This window comes from Engystomops pustulosus, chromosome 6 (genome assembly GCF_040894005.1).
Source record: "Engystomops pustulosus chromosome 6, aEngPut4.maternal, whole genome shotgun sequence".
Taxonomy (NCBI): Eukaryota; Metazoa; Chordata; class Amphibia; order Anura; family Leptodactylidae; genus Engystomops; species Engystomops pustulosus.
Window position 1 is genome coordinate 49196702 of NC_092416.1, and position 19625 is coordinate 49216326.

The 19625-nt window shown below is 39.4% G+C and overlaps 1 protein-coding gene across 4 annotated transcripts in view; it reads right to left on the minus strand.

Annotated features, from left to right (window-relative positions):
• Positions 1–203: 203 nt before the first annotated feature.
• The window catches only part of GABRD (gamma-aminobutyric acid type A receptor subunit delta), a 29303-nt gene continuing 9881 nt past the window's right edge, over positions 204–19625 (minus strand). The window contains exons 6-9 of one of the 4 annotated variants that reach the window (XM_072155993.1): positions 15493–15630; positions 9267–9422; positions 5604–5689; positions 204–1931 (exon numbers count right to left, since the gene is read on the minus strand). In XM_072155993.1, coding sequence (XP_072012094.1) covers positions 1638–1931; positions 5604–5689; positions 9267–9422; positions 15493–15630 — 674 coding nt within the window. In that variant the 3' untranslated portion in view covers positions 204–1637. Of the gene's footprint in view, positions 1932–5603; positions 5813–9266; positions 9423–15492; positions 15631–19625 lie in introns of all 4 variants that reach the window. The other 3 variants (XM_072155991.1, XM_072155992.1, XM_072155990.1) reach the window with 3 other exon arrangements.

The following is a 19625-nucleotide window of genomic DNA, read 5'->3' on the forward strand; positions in this document are numbered from 1 at the left end:
GACAGGTTCCAATAGACACTGAACAGTACATAGCAAGCAAGATTTTATCTATTCTCTCTGTTATTAGGTTGTAGAAATATGCTATGGTAAACTCCCTGCCAGCTTATGTAGCCAAGTCCCAGGGGTTTTTACAACCAAGTAACATAAAGAATAGATAAAAACATGCTTACTTCGTACTGTTCAGTGTCTATTGGAACCTGTTACCAGTCAAAAACTGGTGACTTATTCCATTTAAGCTAGCTGTGATGGACAAATGCCCCATCCAGTCATTTGCTGGCCCAGGACTCTGATATATCATAAGTCATCCTTGGAGCTTGCTAGCATTTTCTGGACTTCTGTATTTTGGATTATTTGACCCATTGCCTGTTTCCTGGACATCTGTTTGTCTCTTGATTCTGTACTGCATTGCTTTTAGTTTTGATCCATATTTGTATGGCCACTCTTCTATGTTTGTTTTGTCCTGTTTTTATCTTTGTGTTTTCACTTTGATGCAGGAAGGGAACACCAACCAGTGGTCAAATAGTGCTTAGGGTAGGATGGGCCATTAGGTAGGCACATCTGGGGAGGTGTCTAGCTTTAGGCCTCACTTTCTGGATCTGTCTTATCTTAGTCCATTCCCTTACCACAGCATTACAATAGCACTGTGATCAGGTAATCTTAAACTTACCTCCATGGTTTCAGTTTTAGAATACATAGAAACTGTAGTCATAGATCACACCACTAAAGTTAAGCTAAAAAGAAGTCAAGAAAAATATTATTGGAATAAATGGCATCTAATTATCTCCTTTCAGTATTGATTTGTATTTAATGTTACAAGTTTGTCAAGTGTATTTTATTATAGGAGAACTGGGGAATAAAGAGTAACTGTTGACTTACTATACTCACTAGGAATGGCATCTAAGTATAAATAGCTTTTAGATAAACACAACTAAAAATTTATGGTCTCCAAATGGATTTCAGAATACATATCAATTATTCATTACATGCGGTCAGACTAATAGTTACCAAGGAATATCACATAGTTGTTTTTTGAAGTGTGAAAATTTACCGTAATACTGTTTTATACTACATGCAACTTTTATACAATTATAACTTGGTAAACACTTTATAAAAATGTTTCACCATACTGCTTACATAGTGGGAGATGGAAAATGTAATGGATGATAGCTAGATAATAAAGGGTGACCTATATCATCGACTAGTAAAGGCTAAGTTCACAGTATCTGCAATTTTTAGCTCCATCAAAGCCTCCGATGTAGATGTGAACTTAGCTTGTTAATATAATATTATGAAAAATATGAATTATTTAAAGGACATCTACCACCAGATTACCAGCGCCTCTCGGCTTCCCTGGATCTTAACATATTCACGCCCCCGGCTCTGACGTCACTGGCGGGATTGTAATTCCCTGGACCGCGGCAGGAGGAGGCTTGCAGCGTGACTTGAGGAATCCAAGAGATACTTGGGCGGCATCAGCCTGAGCGCCTCCTGCACTTTTACAAAGTTATTATTTTGACAATAAAAACGCCACATTACACGTAAAACACTGTCCCCGCCATGTCCTAGACATAACTAACAGCCTACTGGTAATAGATGTCCTTTAATGAATCAATATGATTTTATCTGAAATTATGCCTTCAATGTGTATAACCGGCCCAGTAAATCATATTTACAGCAGCAAAGGTTGCTGGAAAAATTGCCCGAGAATATACATCAATTGTATCAGCATCTATGGGCTTCAGGTGGATTTTCAGTCTGCCTCTCTTCCCAGGTTTCAGCTCCCGTCTGTTTTCTTCACGTTGTCTTCTAATTTTTGCGAGATTGCTCATTGTGCTAGGAATTACAGTCTCTTCATGGACATGCTTATAATTTACTCCCAGTATTGTAAATGAAAATAAAACAATGGCATCTTTACCATCCTGGAGAGTCGTCTGAAACACAACATAATTATATATTAAAATATAACAAGAAGAATATAAGATAAAATGTGTTATGTAAAAAAGTGTGGAAAAAGCTTTTCATTTATCTATTCCGAATTTCAATAAGTTACAACATAGACATTTAGGATATCCTCTTGCTGTTTGACTACATGCCCATGAACGTGTGACCGCCCGGGCATAGCGGAGCAGGCACCTGTCCAACGTCATGGAGAGGAAGAGGGGTGACCCCTCCCCTCTCCATAGAGATACACTGCGCCGTAACATGGGGAAAGATAGGACGTGTCCAATCTTTTCCCCGTGCATGGAGCGGTACGGTGCCGCACGCTCTGCACGCTCCATGCACCCATTGCTGTCTATGGGAGGCGTATGTACGACCGCAAGCTTGTTTTGTTCCCAGAAAGAGGTGTCAGGTCAGTATACACATGGCTTGTAGGATGGATTGCTACCCCAACAGTGGCCACATACTCCACTGCCCAGCCAGGGTAAGGTTTTGGAGAAAGAAGAGAAGGAGATTTCCTCACAGCAGGGTGGCAGATCATCCCTTGAGCATGGCATGGAGGAGAAGTTAGATCCCAGTAAGGAGAGCTTATCTTCGTCTATGGCAGCCCTGCTCACATGAGACACTACATGTTTTAGTGGCTGCACTACAAATGCCAAGTTGCCTGCATAGTCAACAGTAAAGATTAATAGGATACTACCGTATAAAAAAACGTAGCATTCTTGAATCCACCACTACAGCGTGATTGAAAATGAGAGAGTACAAGTTCACCCTACTGGAGGCATTAATGGCAGAGTTGCCACCTGACATTGAGGGTTTAGTGACAGCATAAGGCCAAGGAGGAGGAGGAGGAAGTTGCCAAAGCAGCAGGGGCAGCAGCATGCTTTAGCATGGCTACATGCTCATTTTTCACCTGTCAACTTCATCAGGATACCAATTGATACATCATTTACACCAGTGAGAGGAAGGGCCTAGTTTTTCTCATTGCAGTTTTTATGGCAGATATAGGAAGGGTCTGGTTTTTCCCATTGCGTCTTTTACACAAGGGAGAGGCAGCGCTATAAAGATAAAAGAATATAATTGATTCAGAGCTCAAAAATGATAGAATGCACTAGTGGCAGAGTTGCCAACTGACGTTGAGGGCTCAGTGGCAGCACAATGCTGAGGAGCAGGAAATCACCAACACAGCAGGGGCACCAGGGAAACTATGAAGGACAATCGTACAAGGAAGACGTAGGAACAGTTTTTAACTGACTTTTCAGTTAAAATGCCTTAAACATAGTTAAAATTTGATGCTTTGCATATTTTAATTGGAATGTAATGTAATGTGACTACTGTTACTGCTCGATTGGAAGGTATGAGTATAGAAATGCATTCACTGTTATTTGAATGTTTGCTGCCCTTAGCAAAAAAATGCTGTTGACATACACTGTAATGAAGAATTAAAATGCTACTGGCCCTTAATCAGTCAGTTGATTTCCACCACGCGGAGCAGACACAGGACAGAAGATGGCCACTGGTCACATGTCCACATCCAGGGTCAGCTCCAGGCACAGCCTCAGTGGGCCCTTTTATAGGGAACTCACGTGGCAGCATTCAAAATCCTGTTCATTAGGCTATATTCACACGAACGTATGGGGGACGTATATACGGCCGCCGTATATACGGCCGATATACGTCCCCCATACACTTCTATGGTCGCACGGCACCCTACGGGAGTGGTACGGTGCCGCACACATGCGGCACCGTACCGTTCCGTACCCGGGAAAAAGATAGGACATGTCCTATCTTTTCCCGTAATACGGCGCCGTGCGCCATAGGTTGCTATGGAGAGGGGCGGGGGTGAGCTGCACTCACCTCCTCCTCCTCTCCCCGTACACTGCCGCTGCCCGCTACGGTACGGTACGGGCGGGCAACGGCAGTGTGAATATAGCCTTAAAAAAATATTCCCTAGTTTATCACTCCAAATAGCTACTCTTGGATTATTTTATATACGCCCCCCCCCCCCCCCTCAACCCTATGGATTCCTTATGTACAGCCTTAAGTGAACTAGCGTTGCTCCACCTGCAGGGCTAAATCTAACAGGAACAAACTAATCATCATCAGGTGAGTTGGACTTTAATACTATTTTTTTTATTCTGCACTGCAACTAACCTCCAATTTAATTAAAATGGATTTGTAGTCGTGTGGACTGGCGACTTCACAGCAAATGAAGGTGTCTGCTCCCTGTTATATTCTCTGATTCTCATCTGGGGCTGGGATTTAGATCCCCATCAATCAGATATTGAGGCCTTAGTCTATCAATATATTTAGCCTAGAAAACACCTTCAAAGCGCAACTCTTTATTTTTTATTTCATAAATCAATAGGAGAACTTTGCCAATTACTTTCATTACCTGCGGGCAGCAGTTTCTTTGTACAGTTAAGCCTGTCCATACAGTAGCTGTATCTCCTGTGCACTGCTTATTTCTGTGACACCATCCTTTGTTTACACAAGAAATTCTAGGGGCTGTAAGTCCCGAAGGTGAGGGATTGCTGCTCCCTGCTCACTCTGGAGTGAGAGGAAGGTCATATGATGCTCTCTGAGTGTAGCTAGCAGGAGAGACATGTCTGTGTAAATATGTGGACACAGGAGTCTTCTCCAATGAATACTGAGGTAGAAGGTTTCCATAGGGGAATCACATATGGAAATTTGGTAAAAATCATTATGAAATCGAGTTACACTTTAAATACAGGACATTGATGCAATCATACATTACATAACAAGACAGATTTCTTTGTTTGACATATGGGACCATAAATGTATCAGTCTAGATGAATGTCCCACTTTACTTTTTGTGGACACCCTGCGTCTCTCCTGATGTTTGTTGTAGTCGGTATCATAGTCTTTGACCTACATCAGCCAACTGGGCTTTAGTCTATTGTCATGTATTGTATTGTTAACTATCTTATTGAAAACTTAATATCAACAGTGTTTAATAAACAGAGAGGTGATACTTTGCAATAAGGCTATGTTCACATTTCCTCCATGGGTATCACTTAGCCTGCATTCATTTGCATGTGTATCAAGCTGTTTAATGTTTGAGTTGGACACAATGGGTGACTTTTGGGTAAGATGCACCAATCCAGCACCAAAAAGAGAGTCAGATATAAAAATGCAGCATACGTTTTCAGCATAGAGTGAAAACATTAAAACTGATGACCAGACCCTAGAAAGGAATGCATAGAAATTTATGGGATCCTTGCTGCTTTCAGTTTCCCTCTTTTCTACAACAAGCTGAAAGGAAACTGACAGGGATCTTGTGTACAGGCAGTCTCTGACTTAACGACACCTGACTTACAGACGACCCCTAGTTACAGACTGACCTCTATGCCCACAGTGACCTCTGGTGAATTTCTCTGGCTGCTATTGCTTTAGTCCCAGGCTGCAATGATCAGCTGTAAGGTGTCTGTAATGAAGCTTTATTGCTAATTCTTGTTACCATGACAACAACAAAAATTTTAATCCAAATTTTTAAGGGACAAAAAAATTTTGTCTGAAGCTACAATGATAAAATATACAGTTCAGACTAAAGTATGAAAGTAAAGAACCCATGATGTACATAATCCAGGCACTGCCTGTATATGTGAATTCAGTCTTAGACCATTTATATGAAAATATCTGACCTTGCCTTTCCTCTTGTGCTTTACTGTCTTCTTCTGTTTCTTTAAATAATCAGCATTAAAATGGGCAAATGCATATTCCACCAGCGCTGCAAACACGAAGACATAGCATATTAAGAAGTAGACATCCAAAGCTTTGACAGCCGATGCTCTGGGCAGTGAAGAACGTGCACTGTCCATAAGAGTTGTCATAGTCAGCACAGTAGTTATTCCTAAGGAAACAAAACATCAAAATGACTTATTCTTGATATTGTCAGTTACATTTCCTTGAATGTATGTATCACCTGATAGAAAATTAAAATTAACTATTCTATGTTTGTCGAAAATAGTAAAATACAATATCTGATGCATATTGTGTTGTGCCTATACATACTCTGCGCTGCATTTCCACACAACTCCACTCCGAGGAGACTGTATCTTGTCCTACCTTAGACAACTACAACCTAACACCGACTCGTTCAGAGAGGGAGCTCATAACCGGCCTAATCGGCTCTGCTGACTGTAGCTGACACACAAAATGATTAAACTTCACCCTTGTCAACCCTGGGACATGGTCACAGTTTGTTGCCATGTAGGAAGCAAAGACTGTCCAGACAAGCTAGAACTATCTGTTGCCTGCATGGAAACCTCTTGCTGATCCCACCCATTTTTAGCAGTTTCACACTCTCTTGAACGCTTTCATAACAAGGACATGGCTATGGGGTGAGATCAAGCTGTAGAAGCCTACAGTAGGAATTGAGTCTGAAGAAGGATATTTTGCCGTCTAAACAATAATGTACATTGGAAATGTCTTTAATAAACCTTTAATCTAGGGGGTGCAGAGGGTGTGGTTCGAACAGGGCCCAAGAGGCTTAGAGGGCCCATAAGGTGTAACTTTCCCATATGAAAAGACTAGTAATATAAACCATACATTGTAGTCGGGGGTCTGGCATTGACTTTTCACTGGGACCCATCAGTTTGGAGTTACACCACAGTCTTTAGTCATAAAGAAAAATGATGTGGATGTTCTTAGTTGTAGTCACTATACATAGGCTATTTCTATTACCTATATAGAAGATCACTCATGGAGTACTTCCAATCCATAATACACTGTAGTATACCCAGCATGTGGAATTTTAATATACTAAAAACCGTAAATATACAAATGAGCCTATCAATATAATATAATATGCTTTAACCCCTTGCCACTGAAGCTCTTTTTACGATTTTGCGCTTCCCTTTTTTGCTCCCCTGCTTTAAAAAATCCCTAACTTTTGTGGCAGTATTGGATATTCTATGCCATGTACTAGGAAGCAGGAAAAAAATCCAAATGTGGTGAAATTGATAAAAAAAAATTGCATTTGTGCTATTTCCTTGTGTTTTCTCCTGTTTTTATGGCTTTAATGGTGGGGTCTAAATGACACCTCCTTTTTTTTTCTAGGTTGGTACAATCATAGGGATACCAAATATATATAGATTTATATTAGGTTTTAATAAATTCGAAAAAATTAACGGTCCGCATTCGTGCTTTCGTCGGATTTTCCAACGTTTTCATGAATTGCGCCGATGTGACAGGTATTTAACTGGGGATTGTGTCGCAGCTACGCCGTCTTTCACGCGACAGAAATCGGGGGTCTTGTCGTCGGACGATCCAACGAATTTGGACTGAGCGCAGGATTTAACTTTCAAATTGTGTTGCAAGATCCAGCACTTACATGCACCAAGAAGAAGGTGAACTCCGGCAAACCTGAGCGGGGAAGCGACACATGCAGGATATCGGGCGCACAATCTTAGTGAATCGCGGCACAGTGCATTCCGGTCAGACAATGCACTTTCGGTGAACAACTCCGGATGGGTAAGTAAATGTGCCCCTTTGTCTTTAACACTTTGGCCTATGGATCTGTGTAAGGTGTTCATTTTTGTGGGATGTAATGATTTCATTTCTAACATTTTCCGGACTATATGACCCTTTGATAAATTTTTATTTAAATTTTTAGTTGAAAAAATGTATTGATTTGGACATTTGGGCACTATTTTCTGTTACGGGGTTCAGAGCTGGGAATAACCATATTTATATTTTGATAAACCTGTACTTTTGGGAAGCAATGCCTGACATATTTATGATTTATTTTGTTTATTATTTTATTCATTTATTATGTTATTTATTTTTATATCAAATTTAGGGAAAGGGGGTGATTTGAATTTGTTTTAACTTTTTTTAACTGTATTTGCAGACCTCTTAGGATACTTTAACACTTGGGGATGTCTGGTCATTCCAACTATATACTACAATACAGCTGTATTACACTATATGGTGATTTTCCTGAAGATCTGTTACAATTTGCCACTGTCACACTCCAGTCTGTCATAGAGACAAATTATCGCTTCCCGATCACATCACGGGGAGCAACGATACTTTCAAAATGGTGGTTCCCATGTGTCAATTGGAATTTAAATGCCTACAGTGGCTATGCCAGGAGAATTTAAATGGTTAAACCTGGTGTTACAGGTGAGCGTTTACTGCATAATGCAGCATACACCCGGTATGTTTGAAGAGGATTCACTATTTAAGCATCCTTAACAACAATATGACACCAACACCTCAAGGTGTTAAATCTACCATTATAATCAAGCATGATAAACCAAGGACACTTACTAAAAAGAACCTGGAAACATGACTCCCGTTATGTTCATATGTGTTATTCATGGCCTCTTTACTTCTAAAATCAACTTTTAAATCTACGCAAATGATTCTGAAGGGCTCCTGGGGGTGTTTATAGTGACCCTCCGTGCTGCAGATTACACTGTGCTGGAGCATTCCCCCCTCCCCCCCAGTGTATGCTGAAACTTCCTCTGCTACAGTGAGATTACATTAAAGGGATTTTATGGCCATAAAAAGTAAAAAAAAAAACACTACTCTGTATCATCAATACATGCTCTAAGTTTAAAATACCCATACTTTTGCTGGAATTTGCTGTGGCTAATAGTTTTTTTTAAAAATGGTTTTTACCTTTTATTCTTGCTTTCCCCGGATGTTGTAAACTAGATGGCCGCTGAGTTCCGCAGAAGGAACTCAAGTCCCAGGATACTCCGCTCCCTCGGAGATGTCTGTGTGCGTCCACAGAATGTGCGTCCACACTGTGTGGGCACGAACAAAGGCTGGATAGTACGAGTGGCCGCGCAACAGAGCAACAGAGAGCCGCACTTGCGTCTGAAGCTGAAGCAAGTCTCCTGGTCATTACCAAGTAGTAAGAAAAGATTTAATCCTACTAACTACTGATTTCAGTATATACATAACGGCCAGGAATCTATTAACAATTAATTACTTAATGCTCACACTTTAGCTTATATACAACATGACAGACAATGCCTATAGCTGTAAAACCCCTTTAAGAGGGAGGGGAAGTGCTAAGGGAGCAGGGAGAAGGCGTGAGATAGTGTAACAGCATGTGAAGCCTGCAGCATGAAGGGGCTCAGTTAAAACCCTACAGGCTCATTAGCATAATATTAAAAGTTGATTTTAGAAGGAAGGAGGCCATAGATAACACATATAAGAAGATTACCATAGTCACAGGGCCTGGATCTATGAGTAAGTGTCTCTGGTTTATCATAATGGATTTTGATGTTATATGTCATTTAACTATGATTTTTAAAGAATTTTAATAGGTATTTATGCAAGAATGTTACCCAGTGAAACTCTAGCAGGAACGGCAGACTGACTGATCCAAAATGAAACCCATGACATGACCACAAGTAAAATGGACGGCACATAGGACTGTATGATGTACATCCCTCGATTTCTTTTCAGATGAAAATGAAGAGTCAGCCTGGGAAACCGACCTGCTGGAATAGAAAAGAACTGTCAGAACTTGTATCACGTTGAATCTTGAAGGTCATCTGCATCAAAATAAAAACTTGTGGAGTAACTAGAAGCTGTTAGACCCCATATATCTTGTATGGGGAAATGATTTTTAACGTTTTGAATAAATCACAGTCAAAAAGAACATGGAATGACTTAGCCAACAGATATTTCTGCTAATAAAATGTATAGGAATTACATTTGTTGATACTTGCAAATCTGAAACATGAGTAAATCCTCATTTGTATGTGATTTGTGTCCCAGCAATGATGGTGTAAGGTAAATTGTCAACTAGAGTTTTCACTTTATCTCTCTTTCCTGGCGTTAAATGTTTGTAATCAGGCCTGGGTAATTATTTATAAAAGATTTTGGCCTGTAAGGTAAATATTTCATGCCTAAAAATATTCAGTGAAGCTTGATGTATGGGAATGCAATGCTGTTATATAGAACAGTACAGTATAGAACAGCAGAAATATATTATTTAGGCCAAATTTAATTTTGATTTGATTTAAATATTTAAATTAACATAAAATGTACCTAACTTTTTAACAAACTGTGCATAAAATAATAGAGCTGTGTGTGTATAAGGAGAACACTATTTTAGCAAATATAGTTTGCCCAAATTCTCAGCTGTTGGGTGGATATTACCTGCCATGATGTCTCCCGTACACTGAACAAATAATGAAGAATGGATATTGCTCATCTAACCTTCAAAATCATCACTGGGATCCTATAGGACAGTGATGGCGAACCTTTTACAGACAGAGTGCCCAAACTACATCCAAAATCCACTTATTTACCGTGAAGCGCAAGCATGGAATTTTATACAGTAATTTACTGCTTCCTGCTCTTCCACATCTTTCAATTGTATTGGCCGCCTGAGGCCACCAATATCGTTGACAGAAGGAAGGCAAATTCAAACTATCATTGTAGCTTCTTTCCAGGGTCTCTCTGTACAGGAAGAAATGGTGGGTCCAGCAAGATGACCTCCAAATATAATGCAGTTCTCTCAGCACCTTCTTACTTTCCCCGCAGTTCCAAACACCCAATAAAGTGTCACTTTAAAATAGCGCTGAGAGCAGCATCTCTTAAGTTGAAGAATTAGTGTTTGGTGAACTTTGTCCTTGGACAATGGCCTGAGTGCCCGCAGAAAGGGCTCCGAGTGCCACCTCTGGCACTCGTGCCATAGGTTCGCCATCACTGCTATAGGATATTATAGAGAATAACTGAGAGCACTTGAGATAAGATATAAACTTAATATTTGGCTTCAGTTTGCTCGATATTTGCCCTTGTTTCCTCACTCGGGGAGTTTTATGTAATATGACCTCTCTTTGAGCTGCAGTGCAATGATTTATGTGAAATTTCCAAATAGCATGTAAACTAGAGGGGTTGTTAGTTCTACATAAATACTTAGGCCCATATTTATCAAAACCAGTGTAAACTGTACTATATGCATCAGATTCATGAATTGTGGAACATGTTCTCCATGAATCTGGCTCCCCCTGCACTGCTACGGCAGAATGCACCATTTTTTTTAATGCACATTATTTTTGTCTTGATGGACACAGTGCAGCCGTAACACTTTAGCGTTCTTCCTAGTGCAAAGTCAGACAGAAAATTGGTGCAAACACTTAAAATGTGGACCTTAGTGTCATGAGCCATAGGTTTGATTGTTAAAGGGAAATTGTCATCAGGATTTGATCTAGCAACCCAATGACAGTTTCCTTTAACTTATAGCCCCCCAAAAGTAAAAAAATTTTCACCAATAAAGTCATTGGGGCTTATTTACTAAGGGTCTGCGGATCGCATTTCCAGAGATAAGAAACATATATTACAAATTTCTTATAATGTATTCACTTGTACTTCTGAAGCAGTTTGTCATATAGTGAGCATTTTAATTCATAGATGCTGCTTATTTAAAGCATGTACAGGCAGTCCCCGACTTAAAGGGAACCTGTCACCAGACTCATTTTTAGCACTCCCCCAGTCCCCACAGAGCTTAGTACATACGCTGCCAAAGTGTTTTTGTATAAAAAATTGGTTTTACAGAAAAAAAGATATGTTATATTGTACCTTTCATTAGCATGTGCTGTGTGACTAGGCAGTTGCCAAATGGGAGGGGCTGGAAAGGAGCAGTTCCCCCCCCACCCTTGGGGAACAGCTACTCCATGTGACCTTTTCAAATATATGAAAACACCCATCACTGGGCTTAGCGATGCCCCCTGTTCCTGTACAGCCAATCCTGAGTGTGGGGAGTTATTCATATATTTGAAAAGGTCACATGTTTCACAAGGAACTGCTCCTTTCCAGCCCCTCCTGTTGGGCAACTGCCTAGTCACACAGCAGATGCTAATGAAAGGTAACCAATTTTTTATACAAAAACACTTTGGCAGTGTATGTACTATGCTCTGTGGGGGCTGAGGGATTGCTAAAAATGGGTCTCCTGGTGACAGGTTCCCTTTAAGGACACCCAACTTACAGACGACCACTAGGTAAAGACTGACCTCTCTGCCTACTGTGACCTCTCTGGATGCTTTACTTTAGTCCCAGGCTCCATTGATTAGCTCTAAAGTGCCTATAATTAAGTTTTATTGATAAACATATCTTCCTATGAGAGAGCACAAATCTTTGATAATTGAATTATCAAATGCACAAAAAAATTGTCTAAAGTTACAATTATAAAGTTTACCAGTTCCAACTTGAATACAAATTCAACTTAAGAACAAATCTACAGATATGTAACCCAGGGACAGCCTGTAGTGCTATTATACTGAGTTAGATCATGTTTAAGCAATAATCATGAAGTTTTGTTGGTTGACTCTCAAACTCTTTTAGAGAACATGTAAAGTAGAATGCAAAGGCAACCATTAGTTAGAACAAGGTGTTCTGCCCTAGACAGTTGTCAAAGACACCTTATGCCTATGTACTTCCCAAACTGTTCTTTTTGTGCTTTCTATTTCACCCTTAGCACTGGGGGATGCTTCTCTCTGATAAATATGGATCAGTGCCACCCTGCAGCAATAAAGAATTACTGCTATCAAAATTCTCTTTTAATAAAATTTAGCTCAAGTGAATCATGAATAAAACAAGATCATGTTCAAATGCGCTGAATCAGAGCACACCCTCCGAGTTGGACAAAATGCAAGACATCTTTTATAGATTATGCTTATTTCTTATACTAAAACCATATATGTGTCAAAGAGTAAAAGAGATTGCAAATGAGGGGGCTATGGTTCCAAATAGTAATTTCCTAAATTTCTATGATGAAATATACCGAATACAGAATCATCCTATGTGGTATCCTATCTTATTCTATAACATTCTTTATTATACATATAGGAGTAGACACAAAACACAGATACTGGAGGCATTTGTTTGTGCAGTGTTTGGCTGGCAAATCTTTCCTAAGATGTCCCTCATTTCCACTGATGGACGAGTGAATAAGACAACTGTGAGGAATTAATACAGAAAGTACTGTATACAGGAAAATTTTATAATTGAGCATTATACAAATAGCAACATTTACTTGCTGAAACTGCACAACCCGTTTAAATAGTAGTCTTTTTCTGGAGACTGCTTGAGTCAGAGCTCCGTGCACAATAATAAATTCTCTGCCCACTCTTCGCAGAGGATACATTATGAGGCTTAGACCTCTTGATCTATCTGTTGGGTGGCTGCACTGCCAAGCAAAACTATGCCAAACCCAACATGGCGTAATTTTTCAAAAAAACCTGCAAACGTTTGGTGGTGAATTTTTGCAGGCATTTAGAAAGGCACCCCACGCCTGCCCACTCTGCTGGCAAGTGTGCCCCTTCACACCCCCTCCACAACCATTTGATGGAATAATCACAAATTTTGAAGTGTGCAAGAAATTGTGATTTGTGTGTATCGATTTCTTGCAGTGTTCTATATATCTGCTTGCTGTCATTCTATAGGAAGCTTCATTGTTTACTTCCTGTGAATAGAAATCTGTCCCTGGTCACGTGATGTCACACAGGTGCAAAGCTCGTTATATCACAGACGGTAATCAGAACTGTGTGATATAACGAGACGTTTATTGTATAACATCACATGACCAGAGACAGATTTCTATCCACAGGAGGTAAACAATGAATCTTTCCAAAATATGACAGCAGAGATCTAGACAATAGTGAGGTGAAGTGAAACGGAAAGTATATTGAAAAATTATTTAACTTTTCATTACATAATCAACATCAATTATTTCCTGAATGTGCAGGGCCCCTTTAATAAATAAGGAACTTCTTCTATAAACTCACAATGTCCTTATAGTATGTGGAATAAGATTGTCTTATTCAACACCTTAACAATTTGGAAAACTTTCTAATCTACATTGAAGCCCATCATACAAGGCAATATTAGATTATTTGTACTTGGTAGATGGAGCGATAACATTTTTGACAACTCCTGATCTCTTTTATTATCTAGATGAGCTCCCTCTACTGGATGACCTGGCACAATTGCTATGTAAGCTGTATTTTAAGGACTAATGTTTGAAGATTTTAATAAATAAAGAACATTTGGAAAAATTGCTTTTTCCACCGCTACAGAAAGATATTTCTTTTTGTTGCCAAATTCTATTTCAAATTTATTAGTAAAAAAATTTGTTGATCTGTTATTTTTCTCCATAAGGGACACCCTGCAGATCTAATGAAGGATGCTGATCTGCTGAATAATAAGCAGCTGAGATATTGATTGCAGAGAGAGATGTCTGCAATTACTGGAATAGGCTGACACGAGGAATCACACATACATCTCGCCCACCGAAAAATATCACAGAGCGATAACCTGCTCTTGTGATAAGAAGTCACATTCATGGGCGACAGGCTAAAGTGTGTTCATTTATTCGCTTCACTCAGAGAAGTTCACATCTCTGTTAGAAATGTCCATTATTCTCTACCATTATGAAAGTAGGCTTTAACAAGAGTCTGTTCCCACTGGTTTTGAAGAGAATTAGATGACCATTTTGATAAGGTTTTTCATTCTCCCAATGATAATAATAAAGCCGTGCACAAAACCTCATGGAATTCTTACCTATCCCCACTTTATTTTTCACTTAAAAGATAATCCTTAATTTTGGTTTCATTTGGAGCCATATTGTAGTCTGTTCCTTGCTTTATGGCTTTTGACATTTTTGGCTATTCATTGGCGTAAAACCATAAATGATAGTATGATATGAATTTTGGAATTTGGATTTTATTTGCACAGTTCATTATACTATGTTCTTTATCAAAGAATTCAATCTAACATGAAGACGACCCATTTTATTATAGGTGAAGCAAGATAAGTCGTACTAGACACATGCAGCCTATTCACTGCGGGTTAACTGCAGCCGAACTGCCAGTGACTAACCCTCAAATATCTACAATTTCAACAAAGGGAAAAGAATTAAAGGAACTATATCATCAAAATCAAGCATGATAAACCAGGGGCACTTACTCAAAGATCTAGGCACCATGTCTTTGGTAATTTTCCTTATATTTGTTATCTTTGGCCTCCTTTCTTGTAAAATTAACTTTTAAAATTATGCTAATGAGCCCGAGGGCCTCTTTAGGCGTTACCAGAGCCTCTTTGTGCTGTAGCTTCACAGGCTAATAAAATGAGCATAGCAGGTCTCCCCTCCCCCTGCACATCTAGCTGCTGCTAGATTACACAGGCTGAGTGAGAAGAGAGAGAAAAGAGAGCAGGGGTTGGGTGAGATATTTTATGCTTCACAGACTGTTACAGTCATATTGGAGTTTAACACATAGTTATGGAAAAGAACATAGAAAGGAAAATGAAAGTCACTGCATCTTAGCTACCATTCAAATGCAGTTACCTAATCTGACCATTACAAGTAGAAAGGAGTTGTTTGCTTTCCCTGCATTCCGGCTGCTGAAAACATTTGGTGTGGAGCTGGAACAGTTTGGTTTTTAGAAAATGTTCTGAATTTTTTACCAATATTCTAAATTGGAATTCCCCTCTAAAGGTCCTTCATGGAAATGTTTAATTTTATGACTTTTCTTATGTTTAAAATACATGTTGTTTCCATATTACCTGATTTGAAGTTCATCCCCTCTTTAGTGAATCTGTAGTCAGTGATGGTGAATTGTGCCAGCTCCAGCTTATCTAGTCCATGGATCTGGTCCTGGCTTTCTGACCAGTTATAGAGAATGTCTTCAGCTGAATAGCCATCTGGATGACAATGGAAAGATATAATCCACCATACAAAACATAGACTTTTACTGGAGTAAGGAATGTACAAGGTTACATAACTTGGTTACTGAAGCACAATACCTAACAGTGACACTTCAGCGCTTTCTCCTTTCTTATAGTTGCTCAGGGCAAACCATTGTCACTTCTGTTGCGTTTGTTCATAAATACATTTATTCATTTGTCAAAATGAAAATATTGCCTGACAGGTAACCTTTAGCTGGATTCAAAATATAAGATTGTTGGAATAAATAGAAAAAATACAAAAGTCAATTTCTATAGCAGACTGTGGAATCAACCCCTTAACGCTGAAGCCACTTTTCACCTTCCTGACACGGCCCATTTTTTAAAATCTGACATGTGTCTATTTAAGTGGTTATAACTTTGGAACGCTTTAACATATCCAGTTGATTTTGAGATTGTTTTTTCGTGACACATTGTACTTCATGTTGGTCGAGAAATTTAATCAATATGTTTAGTATTTATTTATGAAATAAATGGAAATTTGCCAAAAATTTAGAAAAAAACAATGTTTTCAAAATTCAAAATTTTCTACTTTTTGGAAAGTTAGTCATATCACTAAAATAACTTGATAACTAACATTTTCCATATGTCTGCTTTAACTTGGCATCATTTTTCAAACATCTTTTCCTTTTTTTAGGATGCTAGGAGGCTTATAACTTTAGGTGCAATTTTTCAGATTTTCACGAAAATCATCAAAACCTACTTTTGGAGGGTCAGTTTAGTTAGAAGTGACTTTATAAGGCCTACATGATAGAAAACCCCCACAAATGACACCATTTTAGAAACTACACCCCTCAAAATATTCATAACAACCTTTGGGAATTTTGTTAACCCTTTGAGCGTTTCATGAGGGTGAAAGATAAATGAAAGTGAAATTACAGAAATGTAATTTTATCTTACAATAGATTCTTTGAACACTAAAATTTGCACCTTCACAATGGTTTAAAAAGGAAAATGCATTTTACCATGTTTAGGGCAATTCCTCCTGAGCATGCCAATGCCCATTTTGTCACTGTACCCTGCTGTACGGGCACAGGGGGGCACTTGGAATGGAAAGAGCGTTGTTTCGTTTTTGAAGGGCAAATATGGCTGAAAAAGTTTTCATGTGTCAGGATGAATTTGGAGAGCCCTAATGGTACCAAAACAGAGGAAAGCCCCAACATGAGACACCATTCTGGAAAGTACACCCCTTGGAGAGTTTAGCAACGTGTAATTTGCCCAAACAGGTGTTTGATTCAATTAGGCCCCAAAAGGGAAAAAAGGTGAAAATATTCTCAAAAAAGTCACTTTTACCCCAAATTTTTGTAAGCCACAAGGGATAAAAGATGAAACAACTCCCATAAATGTGTAAAACTATTTCTCCTAAGCACAGAACTGCACCACTTTTGCATATAAAGTGTTGTATGGGTACACAGTAGGGCTCAGAAGGGAAGGAGGGGCTTTGGCCTTTTAGAAGCCAGATTTGACAATCATCCATTACATGTGTCAGGATGCATTTGGAGAGCCCTAGTGGTACCAAAAATGAGGGGAACCCCAACAAATGTCACCATTTTGGAAAGTGCACCCTTTGGAGAATTTAGCAAGGTGTAATATGTGTATTTTCCCCCACAGGTGTTTGCTTCAATTAGGTCCCTAAAAGGAAAAAGATGAACATTTTCCCAAAAAAGTCACTTTTACGGCTAATTTTTGTATCCCATAAGGCATTAAAGATAAAATAACCCCAAAAAATGTGTACTAGCATTTCTCCCGAGTATAAAATTGCCCCACACATGCAAATAAAATGTTGTATGGGTACGCAGTGAAGCTCAGAAGGGAAAGAGGGGCGTTGGCCTTTTAGAAGCCAAATTTGACAAACATCCTTTACATGTGTCAAGATGCATTTAGAGAGCCGTAGTGGTACCAAAACAGAGGGGAACCCCAACAAGTGTCACCATTTTGGAAAGCACACCCCTTAGAGAATTTAGTAAGGTGTAATATGAGTATTTGTCCATATAGGTGTTTGATTTAATTAGGGCTTAAATAGGACAAAGGTGAACATTTTCTTATAAAGGTCATTGTACCCCTAATTTTTTATAGCCACAAGGGATAAAAAAAATGTAATAACCCCTTAAAATGTGTAAACCTATTTCTCTCGAGTGTAGAAGTACCCCACATGTGTATATAAAATGTTGTATGGGCGCACAGTAAAAGGGAAGGGGAATGTTTGCCTTTTAGAAGCCAAATTTGACAGAAATGTTTGACATGCATTTGGAGAACCCTAGTGGTATAAAACAGATAAGAATCCGAAAAGTGACCCTAATTTTTGAACACACACCCCTTAGAGAATTTTGCAATGTGTAATATATGTATTTGACCCTACAGGTGAAAGATCCAATTAGGCCCTAAACATTAAAAAGGTGAAAATTTTCCTATAAATGTCACTTTACTCCTAATTTTTGTAAGCCACAAGGGATAATATATTAAATAACCCCGAAAAAGGTGTAAAACTATTTCTCCCGAGTGTAGAAGTACCCCACATGTGCATATAAAATGCTTTATGGGCGCACAGTAGAGGAAAAGAGGGATGTTTGTCTTTTAGAGGCCAAATTTGCAAGAAATCCTTCACATGTGTCAGGATACATTTGGAGAGCCGTAGTGGTACCAAAACAGAGGAAAACCCGAAAAGTGACCCTAATTGTTGAATGTACACCCCTTGGGGAATTTAGCAAGGTGTAATATGTGGTGTAGTGTAATACACGTCGTGAAATGAGCATTTGAACATACAGGTGGTTTCCAAATACGATGTGCGATGGAGTCCAAGATGGAAATTGCAATTATTTCTGGAACGTTCAGTGCCAGTTATGTGGCGCCCCTTATGAAATAATGGAGGGGTATAGGGAGCAACGTGACCTACCAGTTGTTAAATTATTCATTTTACTGAATTCACAACAGGTTGGGCGTGAATTGTGAATGTGTTGCGTATAAGGAGGTAGAATAGACCAGGGGACCATCTAAACTTTTGTCACACTTGGAGTTGTCGCAGGTCTCTTAGTAGTATATAGTGTCCATCCTTAGTATATAGTGTCCATCCTTAGTATATAGTGTCCATCCTAACTCCTCTTTTGGAACAAACTCTTTTCTGAGTCCTTCCTTTAGAAGCAGCAGAATTTACCGTGAAAATGCTGCCCTGACAAAATACAGGAACATCTAAACCAGAGGTACAGGGGCCCCGTCCTTCTTGTCCCAATATTAGTTTCCTAATATCTTCCTCTTGAAAACGGAGAAATGATACGGCAGGGCGTGCACATTGGAACAGCACATAAGAGTTGTACAGCGTAATCTGTACAATGTGCACGGCCAGCGCTTTTGTACCATATCTTCGTTTTTCGTAGGGAAATTATCGCCAAGTGTTGCTCTTATTCACCCTAGCAATGCCCATTGTGACGAATACTGCTGCTTTTAGCTGGACCAAATCGACCAGCCAATAGCGGCAAACATGGACAGAGGGGGGCAACAAAACCCCTCTGAACCACAAGGTAAAATCGGTGGCTGTCAGGAACAGCCACCACCCTGCCCCGATCACCGTGTCTACAGACATGGTGATCGGTATTACTGACGTCATAAGTAAATTCGCTGCTATTGGCTCGTCTGAATTGATGAGCCAATAGCAGCGATAATAAACTGGGGGTGTGTGGGGGGGACGTAACCCTTCTGGTCCATGGGGCAGGATGGATGGCTGTCAGGAACAGCCGCAGTCTTACCCCGATCACTGTGTCTGACCGGTGTTGGCAAGTCACTACCCGCCGCACCGTTCTATTACAACGCGCGTTGGGAATAGGCTATACAATCTTTATTTTTTAAGCAATTTAGACAAATAAGGGCTTATTTTTTGCGAGACGCGATGCACTGTAAAAAAAAACTTTATTTTAGAGGGTGTTTAGCTTATCAAAGCAATTTTATTAACTTTTTTCGTG